The sequence below is a fragment of the Pseudochaenichthys georgianus genome, chromosome 22 (assembly GCF_902827115.2).
Source record: "Pseudochaenichthys georgianus chromosome 22, fPseGeo1.2, whole genome shotgun sequence".
Lineage (NCBI taxonomy): Eukaryota > Metazoa > Chordata > Actinopteri > Perciformes > Channichthyidae > Pseudochaenichthys > Pseudochaenichthys georgianus.
Window position 1 is genome coordinate 12408956 of NC_047524.1, and position 19603 is coordinate 12428558.

At 41.0% G+C, this 19603-nt stretch overlaps 1 protein-coding gene across 2 annotated transcripts in view; it reads left to right on the forward strand.

The window, feature by feature from the left end:
- rcan3 (regulator of calcineurin 3) overlaps window positions 1-19603 on the forward strand; it is a 58663-nt gene that overhangs the window by 13774 nt on the left and 25286 nt on the right. Inside the window, exon 1 of one of the 2 annotated variants that reach the window (XM_034112040.2) lies at window positions 11374-11692. The exons of the other annotated variant lie outside the window; for it this stretch is intronic. Coding sequence (XP_033967931.1) covers window positions 11606-11692 — 87 coding nt within the window. The 5' untranslated portion in view covers window positions 11374-11605. Of the gene's footprint in view, window positions 1-11373; window positions 11693-19603 lie in introns of those variants that run through there. 2 annotated transcript variants of the gene reach the window in all.

The window sequence follows — 19603 nt, forward strand, 5'->3', positions numbered from 1 at the left end:
GAGACGTAGCTGCAATCATACATGCAATGAAATGAGAATGCAGATGATAGCTATTCATAAATGAGGAGCATAAATAAACCCTCTGTTTGTCTATCTTTAAAGATATGGGTTTTGAATGTTCTTAACAGAGTTGACTGGACTGTGTTGCTCCTCTCAAAGTACTTGAAAATAAAAAGAGACTTTGTACTACCGTCGCTCCAATTTGACTTGAATCCTGCCCTTATTTCTTTTAGCTTTCCATCTTCTTACAGAACTTTGTTGACATTTTAATGTTGTTTGTCTCCTGAGTCTGTATAGAGCAGGTTCCTGCGAGGCTGTTTCTAGGAGTTATTTATGAGAACAGAGAGAGAGTCGGGGGGACCAGCATCCAAATCAATTTCTCCCGGTTGTCATTTCCAGAAAAGGACTATTGACAGTCTGTTGCTGATTGTTTTCTTCCCTGAACTTGTTTTGCACTGTTGTTTTGCTGAGAAAAAGAAATACAATTATCTATGTGGGTCTCCCTGATGCAATTTTGGTGTACTATAGTTCTTTGTTTTTATCTATATATTGTTCATTTCTCCAATGAGTTCTTGTCACTGTCATTTAAGTGTGTATCTCACTTTCTCTGCCCATCACTGTCTCCATCATGTTGCTTATTGACGGCCGATACCAGAGCTAATAATGTCCGTGGGCCTGTGAGGCAGCCTGTGATTTATACAGGCTGGTCCTCTGGTGGCAGGTGTGTTGTCTTATGGAAGCTATAGTATTATTCTGTTCCCCTTTGGATTTAGATTCCTTATGGACTTTCATTTAAAGTTTGCAATACCACAGTAGCTATGATGACCCTTGACTTTAAATCGAGTGTCATTTATTTTTCTCTCTTTGTTTTCCTGCCTTCGAAAATGCCACCCGACTCTCATGGCACTTTGTTGTCTCAAAAGCTCAGGGCCTTTTTTATTTCTCCCCTTTTGTTGTGTCTGTTATTCGATGTTCGCATGCGGGTCGGAGAGTCTGTCTAACCAATCCAGAGATTTGACCTGATTCTAAATCAAAGCAATCAGTGGAACTATGGGTACGTGTTGCTCTCCTCTACCTCGTCCATCCCCCTCCTCTGCCTCTGTCCCTCTCCCTCTCCCACACAGCAGCTCATCTCTGCAGCTCCTAAGCTACCGGGTTAAAGCGCTGCACAGCTGCTGGGGGCCAACACTAGGCTCCCATGTTTGGGCAGTGAGTGATTGTGATGCTGATTTTAAAAGCACATTAAGCACATAAAGCCTGCTTTGTTATACTAATCTTTTACTAATGTACATATTGATGTTATTGAACATCTTTCCACCATACCCTACAAAACAAATGTAAGGTTATTAATCAAATAACAATGAAATGGAAATCATACTGTTTATTCCTAGTTCTTTTCAGCAATGATTCTAGGTTTAGTTCTTTTATCTAAAGGGAAGAGTATTTCAACATGGTGTGTCAGGATCAATTTCCCAGATATCATTGGATCTGAACCAGATGCCAACAACATAATACAAAAAAACAACAACAACTGCATGGGTCGGATTTTGTTGCCAAATCCTGATTGGTGCTCAGAGGTTCATGACATCCCCTTTTCCACTATAGCCCTATACCCATTTTAAAGTAGAAAAAGCACAGCCAACAGACAATACTTCTGACAGTTGTTGATATAGTTAGAATAATGAACATCCTACTTGTACATGTACAAATTTCCCCACAACAGGCTAATTAAGTTAAGTTAAGTTAAAGCCTTTTATTGTCATTATACACAGTATAACAAGTATAACAAGATTCAGAGTGCAACTCTGTCCCGGTGTGCAAAAAATACAAACAAATACATAACACTAAAAATCACGGCAATAGGACAGACAACATACAATCATACGGGGGAATAAATAGTTAAAAATATTGATATAAAAATGGTATATAAAGTGCATTAAAAGTGTGTGTATGTGTGAGAATGGTTACGGTTATTGCATTATGTGTGGTGGTTGAGCAGCCTGACGGCCCAGGGGTAGAAACTGTTTTTGAGTCTGTTTGTCCGTGACTTGAAGCTCCTGTATCTCCTCCCAGAAGGCAGGAGAGAGAACAGTCTGTGACCCGGGTGAGAGCTGTCCTTTATCATTTTGTTAGCTCTGCTGAGGCAGCGGGAGGTGGAGATGTGTTCCAGAGAGGGCAGTTGTAATGTTTTGTTTGTGAAACTGTTGCATCAGAGTTGTTTATTACTATTGATTAAAGCTTGATTACTAGTAAAACTCATTAAAACTAATAAAAGCTGCAGCAGCATTATTCCCACACTTAAAATAACCCTATAAGCTCATCTTCAGAATTCCAACCATCAAATAAAACAAATATCGTTCTCCAAAGGAGTGTTAATCATCTACTTGATTTACACGATGACAGCATTACTGCTCCCCAGATTTTCATCCTGTCCCCTGCACCTGACACAGCCTCTCTTTCTTTCAATGTCTATTTCTATTTCCCCTCACCCTCTTGTTACTTGTATTCCCTCTGTGCCATCCTGCTCCCCTGTGCTCCTCTGTTCTCCCCTTGCTCTCTCTCACCTACACGCTGTAGATCTGTCTCTCTGCCCTGTAGACACTCTTTTATCCTCCCATCCCTCTGTCTCCCTCCGTCTCCCCGCGCCTGTACTTGGCTGCTTGCTTTATAAATAGCTTGGCCTAGATTACAGCAGCTGCATTGGCACTGGCACCAGGGGTTGGTTTGGCCAAAGGGAGGTAGTCTGGTGTAACCAGAGGGAGGGAGGGAGGGAGGGAGTGTGTGTGTGTGTGTGTGTGTGTGTGTGTGTGTGTGTGTGTGTGTGTGTGTGTGTGTGTGTGTGTGTGTGTGTGTGTGTGTGTGTGTGTGTGTGTGTGTGTGTGTGTGTGTGTGTGTGTGGGTGTGGGTGTGGGTGTGGGTGTGGGGGTGTGTGGGTGTGCGCGCGTGTGTTATGAGGTTCATGTGATCATAAGGATGGTGCCCATACAGTCTATGTGCATGCCTGCAGTGGCGAAGCTCCAGAGATTGCTTTTCTTTGTCAGTCCTTCCATTCTTGTGCTGTTACATCACTATTTTTGGGGAATTGTTGTAGTTAACAAACAATCACCTATGCGTGTGTTTCCATGTGTTCAATTTGAATTGACAGCTGATAAAGCACAATATAAATGTGCATGGAATTATTTGTTGGTATTGTGTTTACGTTAAGGTGTTGCATTTGTTTGGATTGTACATTAATATGCATGTGAGTGTTATGCGCATGTGTAGAAGAGCCCACGGTGATGATCCACTGCCCTCATTTCCTCCACCCTGCTCTCTGCAGAGCTCCACTCCAGAATACCAATTCTGCTAGTCAGTGATTCTCAGACACAGCGTCTCACCCTTTGAGCATCTCGGCTGCCTCTCTGCCTCCTCCTCCTCTTCTCATCACTTATGAAGCGCTTTATGCACAGTAGAGACTCTGTAAAACCTACATTTCTACTACTAACTGTGTGCCTTAACTGGGAATGTATGCTGCACATAAAGACACACAAAGGCAAAACACAGGTTGATTGAAAAAAGCACAGATCTGCATTTCCTTAATATAACCACTTCCTTTGTATTTGATGCCACGGTGCAACTTACTTGAGTTCAATAAGGTGGGAATATGTGTTTATAAAACTCACACTGTTACTGTTATTAACAAATCATACAAGGTGGCAGCTATTGGAAGGTGATAATCATCTGCATTTTGTGAGAAATGAGCAGTCACACTTCTCAGTTACAAATTGTCATTTTACATGAATCAAGAAGGTGTTGTATTTTCTGACATGGCTCCTTGTTCGGGGCGTGCTGACAGTGAGATATAACACGGGGAATTGTGAATGAGGAGAAGAGAACTGAGAATGAGGAGGAGGAGAGTCGCAGAATGAGGCCAGAGAGGAAGAAAAGTGCTTCATCATCCATAGCGATCCATCCTGCTTATCAAGAGTGACAAAAAGGGCTCAAAAGGGTTCGGAGGAATGCTTTGATAACCAAAAGTATTTAAACATACATTAAATGCACTGTACTTTATATCAGTGGAAAGTACAAGCAACCTCTTTTGAGCTCAGCCTCATGAATACAACAAGTCATGTTCAGGAATAGATTTCATACTGTTACTTATATTACATTATTACATTGCATTTAGCTGAAGCTTTTATCCAAAGCGACTTACAATAAGTGCATTCGACCAAGAAGATACAAACTTGAAGAAAACAGAATCATATAAGTACATCAGGTTTCATAGAGCCAAACATGTTAAGTGCTACTCAACTGGCTTTAGATAAGCCAGTCCTTTGTTAGTATATAAGTGCTTAGTTATATGTGCTTAGTATTTATTTTATATAAAGCTGATAATGTTACATTATTATTTTGGTTATAGAATCAAATTGTCAATAATTAGTTTGTTTATGATCGCATTTGTACTACAAGCACTTGGAGCAGGTTGTGCTCATTCAGTTTTTTAAATATTCATCTGTAAACTAAAGCACTACACACATAATTATAAACCAGAATAGGCTGCCTCTAAGGAAATCTGAAGATGGTAAAAGTAATTGCTAGGAGAAGGCTCAGGTGCATGGAAAGGTCAAACAAACATCGCAATTTCAGTGAGGAAGGCCACTGGAAGTAAATAATAACTTTTAAAAAGATATCTTACAAACAGTTGTAGGTTGCTTTGCTTGGATTGAAGGAAGCTGGGTGTTGAAATCATTAATCCATTAGGCAAGGCAAGGCAAGGCAAGTTTATTTATATAGCACTTTTCAACACAAGGCAATTCAAAGTGCTTTACAAAAATGAAAGACATTAAGAAAATGGCATTTAAAATCAGTCATTAAAAAGAAAAGATAATAAAAGAAAAATTAAAAGAAAAAATACATGGATAAAAGTTACAGTGCAGTCTAAGATATGAATAGTTCAATTAAAAGCAGCGACAAAAAGAGAAGTCTTCAGCCTGGATTTAAAAGTAGTAAGAGTTGCAGCGGACCTGCAGGTTTCTGGGAGTTTGTTCCAGATATTTGGAGCATAATAACTGAACGCTGCTTCTCCATGTTTAGTTCTGACTCTGGGGACAGAAAGCTGACCAGTCCCTGAAGACCTGAGAGATCTGGATGGTTCATAATTTAGCAGGAGGTCAGAAATGTATTTTGGGCCTAAACCATTCAAAGCTTTATAAACCAGCAGCAGTATTTTTGAAATCTATTCTTTGACACACAGGAAGCCAGTGTAAAGACTTCAGAACAGGAGTGATGTGATCCACTTTCTTAGTGTTAGTGAGGACTCGAGCAGCGGCGTTCTGAATCAGCTGCAGCTTTCTAATAGATTTTTTAGTGAGACCTGTGAAGACACCATTGCAGTAGTCGAGTCTACTGAAGATAAAAGCATGGACAAGTTTTTCCAAATCCTGCTGTGACATTAGTCTTTTAATCCTAGATATATTCTTTAGGTGATAGTAGGCTGATTTAGTAACTGTTTTAATGTGACTGTTGAAACTCAGGTCAGAGTCCATGACTACACCAAGATTTCTGGCTTTATCTGTTGTTTTGAACATTGCAGACTGAAGCTCAGCGCTAACTTTTATACGTTCTGCCTTGGCTCCAAAAACCATTACCTCAGTTTTATCTTTGTTTAATTGGAGAAAGTTCTGACACATCCAGTCATTGATTTGTTCAATGCACTTACTCAGTGTTTGAATTGGAGCATAGTCTCCTGGTGAAATTGTTACGTAAATGTGTGTGTCATCCTCATAGCTATGGTAACTTATTTTGTTGTTCTTCATTATCTGAGCATGTAGACGTTAAAGAGAAGAGGCCCCAAGATGGAGCCTTGAGGTACCCCACATGTCATATTTGTCAACTCAGATGTGTATTTACCTATAGAAACAAAGTTGTTTCTGTCCTTTAAGTAGGATTTAAACCAATGTAGAACTGTCTCCGAAAGTCCCACCCAGTTTTCCAGTCGGTCTAGTAATATGCTGTGGTCAACAGTGTCAAACGCAGCACTGAGATCTAATAATACTATACCTTGACTCTGAACAATGTGGTCTGGAAAACCCTTTCAGTTGTACTCCTTTAACTGTTGGTATTGTTCATGAAGCATTATCCAAGTTAGATCCTAGGAAACCGGCTGGCCCGGACAACGTAGAACCTTTCTTTTTAAAGATAGCTGCAGATTGTATTGCTCCACCTCTTACTTCTCTTTTTAACCGCTCCCTCAGCACGAACACAATTCCAAAAGTATGGAAGTCTGCTTATGTCTTGCCTTTACTGAAAGGAGGGGAGGCAACTATTTTAAATAACTATAGGCCAATCTCTAAATTGTCAGTTCTGGCTAAGGTTCTTGAACGCTTAGTGAGTGAACAAGTAAAGGAGTTTTTATGTACAAATGACATCCTGTCTAAACATCAGTCAGGATTCAGAAAGAAACACAGCACCATCACTGCCACGATGAAAGTGGTAAATGATATTACTACTATTTTAGATAATAAGCAGAGTTGTGCAGCTCTGTTTATTGACCTTTCCAAAGCGTTTGACACCGTTGATCATCGCATTTTAGAGCAGAGGCTACTCAGTATTGGCCTATCCAGCCTTGCAGTGGGGTGGTTTGTGAACTACCTCTCTGAAAGGTCCCAATGTGTTCATTTTGATGGACTGTCTTCTGAATGGTTAAACATTTCTAATGGTGTACCACAAGGTTCTGTTTTAGGACCACTTTTATTCTCCATATATATTAATAGTGTAGGTGATAATGTGGATGAAGCTACTTTACATTTTTATGCGGATGATACTGTGATGTACTGTGCAGGTCCCTCCATTCAGGAGGCTGGTGTTAAATTACAGGCTGTTTTTAACACTATTCAGACTCAGCTCTCTGAATTAAAGCTTCTTTTAAATGTGGATAAAACCAAGGTAATGCTCTTTTCAAAAGCTAAAAAGACACCAGAGCCTGTTTTAGATATTGTAACTACGCAAGGAACAAAACTTGAAGTTGTTGCCTGTTACAAATACCTTGGTATCTGGCTTGATGATTGTCTCTCTTTTAAACTTCATGTCAATAACCTGCTTAAAAAACTGAGGGTTAGGCTAGGTTTCTTTTTCAGAAACGAGTCCTGTTTCTCGCTTGAGGCCAGGAAAAGGCTAGTCACTGTGACCTTTTTACCTGTGCTGGACTATGGGGATTTGTTGTATATGAATGCACCTGCCAATTACCTGAGCAAATTGGATGCTGCGTATCACAGTGCTCTGAGATTTGTCACAAATTGTAAAGCGCTTACACATCACTGTACACTGTATACCAAGGCAGGTTTACCATCACTCTCTGTACGGAGGCTCAGTCATTGGTACACGTTTATCTATAAAGCTTTGTTGGGTAAACCCCCGTATTATATCTGCTCTCTGATAACACAGAGAGTTGCAAGCAGCTATTGTCTGAGGTCACATGATGTAGTCTTGTTAGATGTGCCAAGAGCAAGGACTGTCTTCAGTAAGACAGCTTTTATGTGCGCAGCTCCACTTGCTTGGAACAATCTTCAGCAAGAATTGAAACTGAGCAATCTCATTCCTCTGCATGTTTTTAAAGCTAGGCAAAATGAAATGCTTGCTGATACAATGGGCACTTGTAAATGTCTATAACTATGTATCCTTTAAATATAATGTATAATGTCCTTTATTGTTTTATGTTTCATGTGGAATCTATATGCTGCAGGTCTCCCTTGAAAAAGAGATCTATGATCTCAATGGGACCAATCTGAATAAATAAAGGTTTGACTAACACTGAAGTTCTGCCACTGTCTGTGTTTAAGTGGATGTCATTAAAGCCCTTTACAAGAGCAGTCTCAGTGCTGTGGTTTGGACGAAACCCTGACTGGAACACATCGACAGTTATTTAAATGCAAGAAATTACTCAACTGTTGAAAAACAACTTTTTCAATGATTTTACCTAGAAATGGGAGGTTTGATATGGGCCTGTAATTGTTCATTACTGAAGCATCTAGATTATTCTTTTTTAAGAGCGGTTTAATGACTGCAGTTTTCAGGGCCTGTGGAAAAATACCTGAGTGAAGAGATTTGTTTACTGAAGTAGATCTGAGGCCATGCAAGGCAAAACATCTTTGAAAAATCCTGTTGGAATAATATCAAGGCAACAGGAGGAGGACTTCAGAAGTTGTATAATGTCCTCTAGGTTTTTAGATGGAAATTGTGTCATGGTGTTTGAATTGATGTTAAGTGGACACAGAGACAACACATTTGCTGTACCTGATACAGAGGCACTGACTGCTTGTCTGATTTTCTGAATTTTGTCAGTGAAGAAGGAGGCAAAATCCTTACACGCCCTGGTGGATAGAAATTCAGAGGCTACTGACACTGGAGGGTTAGTTAGTCTGTCGACGGTAGCAAACGAGGCACGTGCGTTGTTTTTGGTAATGATGTCAGAGAAGAACGATTGTCGTGCGTTTTTCAATTCCAAATTATAAAGGCCAAGTCTCTCTTTATAGATTTCAAAGTGAACCTGGAGATTTGTTTTTCTCCACCTGCGTTCAGCTTTTCGACATTCTCTTTTTTCTGTTTTCACGGTCATGGCCTTTCTCCATTAGTTAAACTAACTAACTAACTATCGCAACTCTTTATCAATAGGTCTTAGCTACTATAACACTATTCGAGTGTTGTATGTCTTTTAGAAATGGACCTAGAGTCTCTTTAATAAAGCTGATGATGATGCTATAACTATTTCACGTATTTATTTATAATCTTAAGATATTTCAACCATTTATTCATTTTTTTTTTTGCTATTTCTACCATTACACTTTAACTTTTTTTTTTTTTTTCACTACTGTTAAATGTTATATTATTTTGGCTGTTTAAAACATATACCCATTACTTTAAACATATATTATTTGCTTTATGCTTTTTCATTCACCTATATCCATTACATATTATGGTGTTACTACTGCCTGGCAGAGGTGTGAACTTCCCAGGCAGCTTCTCATGGCTAGCTTGTTATTGTGACAGTAAATTAGTAAAAGTCTAGCGGAGCATCTCCACAATCTTTCCACATATCCCATAGCAACTGCAGTCACCTCGGTTACAGGTACACACTGCTTAGGAATCACTGCTCAACAGCGCAGCACTTGAGGGGGAACAGACTCGACAATATTTTTGTAGACTAAATGTGACGTTAAATAAAAGCAGGAGGGCTTTGATTAAAAGCATCTGCTGTGCTGAAGTTTCCATCAGCAAGACTGTGAAACTCAACCATCTTGACCCAAAGCTTTGTAAATAGGGGCATGTGAAAAGAGAATTTTCCAACAAGCCATAAATAAATGATCACAGGCTTTGCCAAGCTAAGGCTGCATTGGACTCCAGAAACAGAGTGGATTTGAAAGAAAAGGTGACAGTGCTTTATCACTTCTGAGCTTTTGATAAATGAGCTGAGGGGCTGAATTCTAAAGAAACATGCCAAATAACATCTTCTCTACTGCCTGCTCTTACTATATTTGCTTGAAAGAGTAAACCAGATCAACTCAAACAGAAGGAGAATATGCTAGTGTCTGATTCGTGGCGTTTTCTGACGTTTAGAGTCCGATTGTTCCAGACTGGGTGACTGACTGATGCTGTCTGGTGGAGGAATGTCACAGTCATCCTCACATACCTCACTCATGTCCTCCGTCTGCACAGCGTGGACAATGCCTGACACACACATGCCTGACATAAATAGCCCTCACCGCCTAGAGCCTTAATATTAATGGCTTATAGGGGACTTAGCTGTCTCGGCCGGCCGGGCAATTATTATGAAACAGAGGGAGAGTGGAAGAGATGGTCTGAGTGATGGGGAAATAAAAAGACATGGTTTATTATGCAATAGCATAATGTCTGTGGGGATTTTTTTAATGATTGGTCTTCAGCTCAAGTGGAAAACTCGCAATGTATCATCATTTTTAAGAGAAAAAGCAGCAGTGTTAAAATCGGCTTCATCAGCTGCTTTAATGTTAGTGATCAAGAGCCACGGTACAGTTAATCTCACATCAACAAGTCAGCACTTAAAGTAAAGCTCACTAAGAACTTATTTTAAAGTTTTTATATTTGAGTCTTTCCAGGAACTTCAATACATCTGCCTTGTCTTTCCCTTAACGCTATGTGAGGGAACAGATTTGACACTGGACACAACACCATGACCACCTTATACCCATGTTGCTTGTCTGTTATTCTTAGGCTCATGAAGTCACATAGGCTACCATGTCAACTGAAGGCAGCGCTAACTCTGGTGCATGCAGCTGACAGGCATGGTTACGCAATTATGCCTTGACGAGGGTAAAAAAAGTGCAGTAAAGTTCTTCACTAAACGTTATGTGTGTGACAGAGTTCAGTGGATGTCAGTGAGCCCATTATTGATGATACCAAACAATATTTTATGCAATTCAGTAAAACAACTTTTCCAATATACAGTAGCTTCTATGATTGTTTATCACAAGGATATTATGAGTAAGCTGTAGCTGTACATTTTGTAACGTTTTTGTAATGTTGCTGGTACACGGACCATGGCCACATTAACAAAAACACCTGTACAGTGTGCAACTTATTTTGATTGTGACCCCTTATAGAACAATGTCTACTTGTGTACAACATTGAAGAGTGATTTGTGTTTCATTTCACATATTCTTTCAAGGCTCGTGTAACAACAGTGTTTCACAAAAAAGATTTAGAGGAAAGCTTTACAAAATCTGCATAGCTGATATGATTAGTCGATCAATTAATTGACAGTATGACATTCTTTTTTTTTTTTTAAGTTTTTGATATAACTCTTTAAATAATACCTGATGTTGATTTGAGAAACTGTAATATACTGTATGTTGTATCAGGTTGAATACAATCCATGCTCTAGATAGCATAGTACCCTTTGCCTCTGATCCACTGTGTCATAGCCTTAAAAAATAGCACACTTATTGTACTGTAGGGCTTTTACATAAGACCTGAATGACTGCACATTCTATAGCCTATGTCCTGGTGTAATGTCCACCCCCTGTGGTGATGCGTTCATCTTACAGAATGTGTATAAGAGCACCAGTCAATAGCATGAAAGGTAAATTACTATCTGAATGCTGCCAGGGTCACAATGAAGCTGAAATAACTAGATGTGCCTACAGTTTGGCAGATGAAATGTTTTTTTCAGAAAGGTTATGAAACATTTATTTCTAAAGCAGCTCAGTGAACATAAAAAAGCACACAGGAAAATACAAGAAAAAGCGGACTAAACCGGACCGTGAATTCTGCAGTGCCCCCTGCACGGTTCGCCAAGCTCTGTAGTGGCGTAAAACACGACGAACGTGAGGATGGTAATGACGTCAATGAGGAGCCAGGGGGAGGGCAGGAGAGGGAGAGAGGGAGAGTTTGTGCGGCTGCTGCTGCAGCATCACTCTCAGCAGCGCGTCAGTGCAGTGAGGAGTCCAGCAGCAACTCTCACAGCACCGAGCACAACACTCAGCTGGACTTAACCTCAAGTTTCTGGAGGAAGAGCCGTAAAGACTTTTTCGACACGCTGCTAGAGAGAAGACTTTTACACCGCTTCGGTTTTTCCCCCTAAACACGAAAGGGGATGCCATCGATAAATATGAAACTGGAGATGGTGACCATCATCGCCTGCGAAGTAGACATTGAAGTGTTTACGTCAGACAAAATGCAGGTACGGTTTTTCACCAACAACAACACAAAATGCACGCTGCAACTCATCAGTACGGCTGTGCCCTTGTGGTGTGTTTGTGCATCAGTTTGCTCAGGACAGACTGCATGCTGCCACAAAGAAGCGCTTGCATGTGTCATGGTGACGTGAATGCAGCCCTGTCTTTCAGAGCAAGATTTTTATCAATGGGAGCCACAGCTCGCGAACACACGTCCAGCGCCGCGCGCACGGCACAGTTGATTGACGCTTGGTGAATTGCAAAAATGGGTAGAGATGGCAAGATGACACGCGCGCATACACACACACACAAAAAAGATCCCCAATGCACCAATTGATGTATCGTTGTGTAAGTTTTGGAGCGTGAGGGGATTGGATGATGTGCAAGTTGAATGGGAGGGTGTGATTAATTAAATTGTCCATGCAAGGCACATGCAGGGGAAGAAGTGAGGCAGTTTTAGACGCAGTGGAAGACAGACCATCTTCTCCCCCCTCTTAATTTCTGCTCATTCATCCCAACAGCATTGCAGGTGCGCGAGGCTAGATGGGTTAGCAAAAAACATAATCCAATTCAAATGAATGTAATAATTATACCAACATCTCATGTTTTTCTATACAACTGAAGTATAAATAATCTTACCATGATAGTCTGTATGGTTGTGATTGGTACCATAAGCAGGTAATGAGCTGTTTTTCTCTAGTATTGATTACATTGACTTAACTCAAGTACACCCAGGTCACTATACACTCTACTAACCTAAACACTCCCTATAGTCATATTTGATTGACTTGCCCTGAGTACAGGTACTGAGTAGGCTATGCAGCCTGTCAGTCACAGAGCAGGATGTACGTACAGGATGTACGTAAATGTGTTCATAGTTAGCCCACCTTTGGCACTGAGAGGTGCCAGTTTTCGGTCCTAGAAGGCCACACAGATGCTCTGCCAAAGCTTGGCTCACCTACTAAACCCTTTGGACATTTCATATCAGAATATATATACTCCATCACCTGCTGGCTGCTTGTCGGATTTCACTCATCACTAAAGTGAAGTAGCAAGAAAGAATGAAACCAAGCTACAGTGCAGTTTGAGAGTCTGACACAAACAACTAAAAGTATAACTGAGTGTTTTCATAAGAGGAAGATAACATTAATCATGGCTCCTCAGTGCTGATGTGCTCCGGTGTGTTGAAGGCTGAATTCAGCTATTTATTGCAGCCAATAGCAGCAGTCGCAGGTTTTAAGCACCCAGTCACCCCACCCGCATTCCCACAGCACCTAGGTCAGCCATATGTTATCCCTTTTCTGCATCTCCATGTGCATTACTAGAGTAACCTTCCCCTAGCCGCCGAGAGGAACATTGTTTGTGTGTATAATGTGGAATGTACTCCTTCCGTCCGTCATGGCATGAATTCCATGTTAGCACAGCATGTGATTTGTAATTTGATGTTACGGATAAATATTCCTCACATATCAAACTATATGCATTTCAGCCTCTGACACACCCCTGTGGTCTGCATTCAGCCAGCGAGGCCAAACAGCTGCTGTGCTTGTTTCCAGCTCTCATTATACTCTCTAACCACTGCAGACCAGCCAAGGTGAAAAACACTTTGAATGTGTCACCCTGCAGTTGTCTCGTAATTATAGGATGGCGGTCATAATCTTTAAGATTATGCAGGGACAACATTTCTGCTTGTAAAACCTCAGCAGTGTGGAACATGCAGGGTTCACACTGGTGATACTTCTGACGATGACATATTTTGAATGTCTCTTTGTTTACAACACAGAACTTGGGCTATTGTGTTGCCAGAGGAGACTGGGGTTTTATTTCTCAGTGATCTACCTTTGTTAATTTAATGTTGAATGCTCTAAGATTAGGCATCCTCTCCAGACAGGCTTGACACAGCCAATGCAGGGCTCTCTGATCAGAGCACATTCTTCACTAACGCTTCCTGTCAAGCAGCTCTTATCAGCCCACCTCTCCCAGACTCACCTAAAGAAAAGGATGGTCTGTGCACCATTAAAAGAGGAGACCGAGGGCTGACTTTCGAATGGCACGAAGAACACCACTAATCCCGGTTTCTGGCACACAGAGTGATGGAGAGCGCCGGGGGAGAGGCCAGATTAAAAGCAGCGCACGTGGGGAGCAGCCCTCGATTGAGCTCACCTCCCTGTGAGACTGCTCTTGTTTTTATTATCATCCAACAAGATCTGAGCCTGTCAGAGGCCCCTGTTTTTTATTAATATCTCCAAAGCTGAGGATGAGAAACAATAATCTCAAGACCCCTGTTTTGTTGGACAGCTCTTGAGGTTAACCACTATGTGGACTGCTGCTATTTATAGACACTTGATGGAACGATTAGGCAATAGCAGTGGTGCTTGAATGGGCAACCTGAGGAAAATGAAGTGAATGGTGGGTTTTTAATTAGCGAAAACGCTGCGCTACTGGCTGGGGTGTTTTGGAGCAATTGTTTTGACACGGTTGAAATGGCCTGCCTTGGCTCTATCCCAGTTACATCATTAATGAGGCAAACACAGAAGGCAGTGGACAGAGCAGCTTATTGTTGCCACAATGGCGGAGCTGGTAGTACAGTAGGCTTTCATACCAAATTGCTTTGTGTTCATTTTGGAGAAAAACAAAAGGACCATTGTTGCCGTGAGTTTTCGCTAGGCCAGATCAGTGGGCAGACGCTGTAGCATGTGTTTGTTCGTCACAACACCATCATTACCTGGGAAATGTAACCGCATCAGCAAATGATAGCACAGGACACTTGGTGAAGGTCATAGCACGTAGGCAGGCAGGGAGTGTATTAAAGAAAAACACAGAGTGACGCAAGCCTTTACAGTTACCATGAATGCTACATTTGATGCTGGCGGCTGCATCAAATGTATTTATTTATTCACTTGGCAGTTTGAGGCTTGCCCCTTTTATTTGCTCCTTTATACATGTATGAATAAATAATCAGCCGCTGTCAACCTGCTCTTTCTCTGGATAAGTTCCTCTCTGGTTGCAGTCTATTACCGACTTGAACAATTAGAAAAACATTGGGAGGAAACAGGATTTTGACGTTATGACTAGTAGTTGGCAAACTATTAGAGAAAAACATTTACAGGAACACTACAGAATGGCTGCATTGCAAGCCATAAAGGACAGAGTTTTCAGCTTAAGCCTGCCTTCCCACACACAGACGTCTGTAGTAACACTGACACACTCACACACTCAACAGTCACACACTCCAACCACAACAGTGAGTCAGCGGACTCACATACCTACACACAAACGCCTCCGTCAGCAAACACACACTATTCCACCCGGTTGAGGACAACTGAAGAAGTTTCCGTCCACCTGGGTCACTTTCCATTTGTCCTTCTCTCCGTCTGTCTGTCCCTTGTGTCAGATGTCTTTTTTCTATTGTCACTGATTTCATGCTTGTTTTAAGGAAGGAGGAGAGCTTTGTGACTAGTGATTTAGCTGATGCCTGTGATGTTTTCATTCTTTCAAAGTGGCTCTTTTGATACAAGCCCTTATATAAGGTTCTGCCATTTCTTATAAGCTAGGAATGTTATTTCGGGCATCCAAGCAACAACAGGGTGGAACAAACAATGTATCATTGTGTAACTTTATGTTATTTGATATAACTTATTAAAATGTGGAGTAGGGCTGCGCAATATGACGAACACGGGTTACGTGTACTGTTGTTGAATATTGCGATTACTTGCAAAAATAAACCGATGTTGAGGTTGAATCAATTCTAACCTTCAGTTGCTTTCAGTAAATTGTTTAGACTCTAACATCAGAGAAAGAAAATCAGAAAATCGTCACAATTTAAAAGTTGAAATCAGATTTATTTACATTTCTGCTTGAAATTGTGCCTTTTGGATTATCAGTTAACAAAATGTTTGACTAGAGCAAACATTGCTCATTGTTTTTTATATCGGAATCTAGTTTATGTAGATTCAAAGGCAAGTCTTGACGGGTATCAGCTGTCTCAATTGACTAACTTGATCGGCTATTATAAATCGTTGGCCATTTACTGTAGTAAGTAACCAAATGACTCTGTAGTGTTTTATAATTTAGAGAAAGGACACCGACAGACCTCTCTCTCCCCACTCATCAAACATAAATTAGGTCTTAATTTTAATATGATCCTACCCGGCATTTCAAAACACTGTAGTGATGCACTCTGAGATGTTGACGTGAAGGCAGGAGGCAGAGAGAGGAGCAGAGGCAGGACAGACGCTCGCGGTATCGTGTTCTGTGCCGGTGGGAAACCAGATCTAATTCTTTGCAAGGTTGAGCGCTCCCCGGCCAGAGCTGTGGGCTCAGGTGTGCTGCTCCCCCAGTCCGAGGCTCTGGGCGGGGGGAGAGGGGCAGCTCACATTGGCCTGAAACCTTAGAGAAGGGCCGGGGCTCAGGTGTCAGCTAAAGGTTAGCGCTGCGTCCGTTAGGGTGACGTAGAACAAAGGACAGTCTCCTGGGTGGGGGTGTCTGGTTACCATGTGTCCGAGAAGACACAACTATGAAGTGACAAAATTAGACACGAACATAAAGCCCCGCATTGGAATGTAGAGGCCAACAATTTACCTACCGAGAAAAAAGGTTGGGGAAACTGCGTCATGCTATGATTGGCCTTTGTTATCGTAATTACAGGTCAAACATAATTTTCCTCTCAGAATTTCCAATACAATTTCCACTCCAACACAAACAGCCGTGGTAATACAAGGTCTTAAAATAGCAACGCTAAACCAATTATCTTAAGAATACAGTTTGCTGCAGTCCATTAATTTGTGCCTGCAGCATACTGCACTCTAAAGGCAAATGTATTCATGTTTTCTAAAGCACTGATTAAATAAAAAAAAAACGATATCAACTTTATGATTGATTAATAATTTATTTAAGTATTTTATCAAGCAGAAATGGCTGTTTTCACCTTCTAAAAAGTGATAACTTTCTCGGTTGTTGATGGATTGTTCGTCAGCAAAACCTCAATGCCTTTTTGTTGATTTATTTATTGTTTCATTCAAAGAAACCAAAGCTGTTACAAAAATATTGTGCAGTAAAAAGTAGAATATTGTACAGAATTGTACTTTTTTACTTCCATCAGTTCCAATACGTCTCGAGACTGGAATATAAACATGCATCACACTGTCAGATGTGCAACAATGCTCCTAGCTTTGATCCAGTCATGTTTGATCATCACTGCCGCCAGCAGACAGATACAGAAAGAAGGGAAAATGCAACAGAGCAGTAGGATGAGACAGTGGTGATGGAGAGATGAAGGTGAGAGCTGCAGCATCTCTCTAAGTTAATGTTGTGTGGCTCTTTGGATAACTATCGCTTCTAAAGTGTGATTCTGCGTAGGAGACTGTGTGGACGTACTTGCATGTTAAGTGTTTGAAAATGTGTTTGTGTGTTTAACCGAGACCTGAGTGCTGCTGACGAGGAAAAGCTCCTGCCTTATAAAAACCATAACGACCAGATTGGTGGTAATAGGATTAATGCGTCCCCTCATGATGTAAACTGATTTCAATCTCCCTGCCGTGGACAGGCTGTCCCGGAGGGAGCGGCAGTGTAGCGCCGCGGCGTCGTGCCCGTCGATACAGCTCCCCGCCCGAGCTATTGATCCCAGCGTAATAACACTTGCCCCTTTCACATGCCTCCCTGGTGCTTACGCTCTCACAATACACACAAGGCTATTCATCATGAGTTGTTTTTGTTGGTCTGTAATTGTGAGGATTTGCTGCTATGCTAATATTATTAGCTGCTTTGACCATAGCCTGTGTGTCCTGAGCGTTGGGTCACCACACACACACACAACAACCCCAGAGTTTATCCACTGATTCACATTACCTCATCCTACATCGTCCGCAAACTCAGTGTAGGTTACAGTCCTTCATTGTGCTAAACCACTCGCCACATACCGCCATGTTAACTGAAGAGAAAACAATGGTTTAACATCACGGAGCAGACATGTGTATACTTGCCAAAAGCATATTTATATTGCAGATTAGGAGAGCTAAATACTCAAGTTGCTCCAGACTCTTTAATAACTCTGGTGGTCTTCTGATGCAATGAAATGTCAGGCACATTAAGTACATAAGCAGATAGTATTCAGTTTGTGGCCAATTGGTTATTTCTATTGTCAAAACGACTTTTAAAATACAACATTAGTTTCTTTAATTTGTTATCATCGTGTCTGTAGAGCAAGAGCTACATATGCAATATTCCAAATACACTTGGGTAGGGTACTCGAAGAAAGCAGACCCGAGTCGATCATGTTTCCATAAATAAAATATAATAATTCTATCTGGATCCTCTCCGAAATGAAACGGGTTCATGCTTATCCAATGTTTAACCCTTCCACAAAAATGTAGGAGAATCAGGCCAGTCATTTTTCTGTCATCTTGCTGACAAAAAGACTTGGTAACCAACAAACCACACCAAAATCTTCCAGTAATCACTGGTACCAACACTAAAATAAACAACACATTAGCCTAAAAAGCTAGCATTATGACTAACATAGTTACAGTAGCAGTACAATTATTGCAGGAAAGCTAAATAAACAATTATAACCATCTATGAGAGAACCTACATACAATGCTTCAGAAAAGGGAGTGTTTGAGTCGTAGATTATAGATGCTAGTCAGTGTGTCATGAAACTGTTACAGAACATTTAACTGAAACATAGTAGACCCTCAGTAAAAGTTCATTGAGTTGTGTTTCGTACTACATTAGAGAATAGGATTGAAACCTGTAAAACGTAATGGAAACATCTCAATATTGAGAGAATTTGTTTTCCATTCCACAGTGGTCGTAGTAAAGCTTGGCAGCCAAAAGGTCTGCTGTGTGTTTAACCTAATACATTTTCATGTCACAAGTGCAGGTTGTAACTGCACACAGACATTATTGCAATGGAAAGTTGGCCCTGTTTTAAGGAACAGTGATGGAAAAAAAATAAGCAATGTGATAAGCAAAAGAATGCTGGACCAGACATGCATGAAGGAATGAGGTTTATTATCCAGCTGCATCTGTTATCTCTTCAATCTGCCTCACGTGTTCAACCTCATTAGACTGGTTCTAGTTTGGCCCTTTAGGGAGGATGGTAATTAAAAATGATGGTCCGCACATTTAAGAAATGAATTTCTTAATTATATCAACATCATCTATTTTTAGTGTAACACTATCCCGGACTCAACCTGAGACACATTGGCCTAGTTTGTTGATTTTCACCCAAATCCCATTCGAGCATGCGGTTCAGACTGTACTAAAGGGTCACATGTTGCAAAGAAAGAAGAGAGATAAACAAAGAAAGAAAAAAACACAGATAACTCTCCTTTTCCCAATTAGGCGTGGTTAATCTTTTCATTTTGATCCTAAATGCCAAATGGTGTAATACAACATAGAATTGGACTAGTTTGTGGATTACAGTCTTGGATGTAGCTGTCTGAGAGGAAATGTAATTTAAATACTGTACTAGCCCAAATGAAAAAAAAGGATACAAATAGAGCATAGACTCGGTCAGTGAATTTAAATGTTGTGGCTGCGGATTTCTACACAGACCTTGCTTGCACTGTAGAACCCAAATTAGGAATGCAACCAATAGCATTACTGATGAATCTGTTAATCCTCTCCTCAATTAGTGAGTTTGGTCTACGAAATGCCAAAACACTGTTGAGATGCCATTTCCTAGAGTTTAAGTCTTTTAAAGGTCCCATGTCATGCTTTTCCGGTTATTACCCGTCCCCTTGTGTGTTATGAAGGTTTGTATGCATGTTTGGGGGGGTGCGTGTGCTAGTGGAGCCTCACAAATGGGGGTGCTGCAGACCCCACGCAGCAAGCAGGAAATGAACCCAGCTCACACTGTCCGCTCCTCGCACCAGCGAGCCGCGCAACGTCTCGCCAACACGGCACCCAGACCC